The following is a 3,494-nucleotide window of genomic DNA, read 5'->3' on the forward strand; positions in this document are numbered from 1 at the left end:
AAGAAGATCTGAGTTCAAATCCTGCCTCTACTATATGTACGAATTGAGGAGATAAGTTCTGGATATTATTTTTCTCTCTTGAAAAAAAAGGGAAAAAAAGGTAAATGACCTCTTCAACTAATTCAAGATTTATGCATGATGTGCTGTCACAATTTTCATTCATGAAAATGTAATCAATGGAGAGTTGGTGATATATGAAATGTTCTAAGTATATTTTTCAACTTTCTAAAATTCAGGACAATGAAGATCAATCAGACATTTCTAGAAGAATTCATCTTCCTTGGATTCTCAGCCTACCTAGAATGGCAGATTGTCCTATTTGTTTGCTTCTTCTTTGTCTACCTTCTTACCCTCACTGGCAACTTGGTCATCATGGCCCTCACCTGGGTGGACCATGTCCTCCATATCCCCATGTACATCTTCCTTGCTGCCCTTTCCTTCTCTGAGACCTGCTACACATTAGCCATAATCCCCAAAATGCTGGTAGACCTGTTGGCCAACAATAGACCTATTTCTATCCCAGGATGTGGACTCCAAATGTTTTTCTTCCTTGGGCTTGGTGGCACCAACTGTATCATCCTCACAGTGATGGGCCTTGATCGATTCCTGGCCATCTGTCATCCTCTGCGCTACTCCACACTCATGACCAACAAAGCATGTGGGCAACTTGTGGCTTTAGCTTGGATTGATGGATTCTTTGTTTCTTTGACAGAGGCAATGTTGATCTTTTGGGGACCCTTCTGTGGCCCCAATCTCATCAACAGTTCTTCTGCCACATGCGAGCAGTGGTTAAATTATCCTGTCTAAATAGTGATATCAGAGACCTTGCTGTCATAGTTATTCCAGTATCAGGTTTACTGCGGACATTCTTATTTATCATTCTTACATATGTGTTCATTCTCTCTACAGTACTGAAGATCCCCTCAGCTGAGGGGAGAAAAAAGGCCTTCTCTACTTGTGCTTCCCACCTTACTGTGGTCATCATTCACTTTGGATTTGCTGCCATTGTTTACTTAAAGCCAGAGGCACAAGAGGGAGATGATGCTCTTATGACTATCCCCTATACTGTTGTCACATCCTTTCTCAGTCCCAATATTTTCACGCTGAGAAACAAGGACATGAAAAATTCTCTGAAGAGAGTGCTAGACAAGAAAGTTGCCTTGACCAAATGATCTTGAGTAGTTGCCATTTGCAATAAACACTCAGAATCACTGAGTCATTTGTCTTATTACCTGAATTTTTTCCCTTTCTCCAAAGTTGAGGAAAAGATCAACAGTTTCTGAGATGAGATTCCTAGAAGAATTCATCTTCTTCGGATTCTCAGCCTACCTAAAATGCCAGATTGTCCTATTTGTTTGCTTCTTTTTTGTCTACCTTCTTACCCTCACTGGCAACTTGGTCACCATAGCCCTCACTATGTCCTCCATATCCCCATGTACATTTTCCTTGCTGCCCTTTCCTTCTCTGAGACCTGCTACACATTAGCCATAATCCCCAAAATGCTGATAGACCAGTTGGCCAACAATAGATGCATTTCTGTCCCAGGATGTGGACTCCAAATGTTTTTCTTCCTTGGGCTTGGTAGCACCAACTGTATCATCCTCACAGTGATGGCAAGAAATTACATAAATGTATCCAGTGTACTTAAAGGAGGTTTTCCTATCCTTATAGCCATTTCTTGCTAAAGAGAAACCTCTACCCTCCTATTGACTATTGGTAGAGATATACATCCAGGCAATGGAGAATGATTCCAGTTACCTGTGGGCATTTAGAATGTGCTATTGGGAGAATGAATAGAGGTGATATGCAGGAAATGTAATTGGATGTGGAGAGATCAGTTTTTGAAGATATTAAGAGTGAAGCTGAGAATGACAAAGTTACACAGACCAAATCTTCAACTTAATTGTACAATAGCTCAAGCCTCTTTTGGCACACAGTGCCATCTCCCATTTATATGTCCACTTTTTTTTGGGACTAGACCCTTAGTGTTCTGACATTAGCCCCAATCCCCAGTCCTAGCAAACCTAGTCAAACTAATTTATTGGTCATTTACATTTGACTCTTTTCTGAAGAATCTGTACTGTAAAACAAAACACAAAGAGAGCAATATTTAAAGGAATCAATGATTTTTTTATGGTAGAATTTTTAGGCATTATCAGCTTATTATAGAAGAGGAGAGAAAAATAGCAGCTTTCCTGAGGTCCCTGAATTAGTCTCATTAAGGTAATCAGTAATTACCTATGAATCAGAATGATATGACTCTTGGATGTTTTTGTCAATGTATGCATATTCATTTAAAGACCCTTTTGTAGTAAAGACTATAATGAAGGTCTGGTCATATGGTAAAATAAAATTTTATTAATAAAGGATGAATGACAAATATTATTTTAATAGCACTTTAAGATTTACCAAATTCCTCCCAATACCCTTCTCAGTAAGAGCAGTTTTTGTAGGAGCAATAGTTTCTCCCCTTTCCCTGTGAAAGTTGGACTAGGTTTATTTTTCTTTTTTTATTAAAGCTTTTTATTTTCAAAACATATGCACAGATAATTTTTCAACATTAACCCTTGCATAGGCTTGTATTTCAGATTTTCCCCTCCTTCCCTCTTTCCCTTCCCCTAGATGGCAAGCAATCCAATATATGTTATACATGTTAAAATATATGTTAAATCCAATATGTGTAAACATATTTATACAATTCTTTTGCTGCAGATCTAAAAGGAAAGTAAATGAGTAAATGATTAAGAAAACAAAATCCAAGTGAACAACAACAAAAATAGTGAAAATGTTATGTTGTGATGCACATCCATAACTTTTAATCCAGTCTACTATCCACTTCTGTTTTATGGGATAATTCATCATATTCACAGTTAAAATAACTAATTCCTGACATCTTATTTACCCTAAGTTATGCTTTCCTCTTTTCTTTCTCTCTTTCCTCCTCTCAAACAACAACAAATATAGATTGCACATAGAATAAATGAAGCAAAAGTTTAAAAAATATTATTAATGAAGTGAGAGTGATACAGGAAAGAATTAGTAAAGAAACAAGAGCAGTCTTGGAGAGAACTGGACAGCAAATTAACAAATTGGTAGAAGGTGTATAAATCTAGACAAATGATAGATTTTCTGAAAAGTAGAAGGAATCAAACAAGTTAATAAATCAAACAATAGTTCCATGAGACAACAAGAATTAGTAAAATGAAGTAAAACAAAATTAAAAATAGAAGAACTTTCTGGTATTTCTTCTATTTCCTGTCAACCTAGAAAACTGATCAGTAAGAAACAATTTAAGAATTGTGGTTCTTCATGAGAGAATTGATGAAACATAATTTTTGTCTTGCTTCCTTCTTTCCCTCCTTCCTTCCTTCCTTCCTTTTCTTCTTTTTTTTTTCTCACTCTATGTCTCTCGCTGTTTCTGTCTCTATCTGCAGCATAGTTAATAGGGATATTTTTTTTACATTATTTCACATATATTATGAGTATCACATTCC

General features: G+C 36.5%; 1 protein-coding gene across 1 annotated transcript; it reads left to right on the forward strand.

Annotated features, from left to right (window-relative positions):
• The first annotated feature begins 240 nt into the window (after positions 1 to 240).
• LOC100924237 (olfactory receptor 10X1-like) lies at positions 241 to 1,172 on the forward strand. The gene is given in 2 exon segments (XM_012550101.1): positions 241 to 757; positions 760 to 1,172. Coding segments are annotated over 2 exon segments (930 nt in total).
• Positions 1,173 to 3,494: the final 2,322 nt, after the last annotated feature.

Source organism: Sarcophilus harrisii, chromosome 4 (assembly GCF_902635505.1).
Source record: "Sarcophilus harrisii chromosome 4, mSarHar1.11, whole genome shotgun sequence".
NCBI classification, from domain to species: Eukaryota; Metazoa; Chordata; class Mammalia; order Dasyuromorphia; family Dasyuridae; genus Sarcophilus; species Sarcophilus harrisii.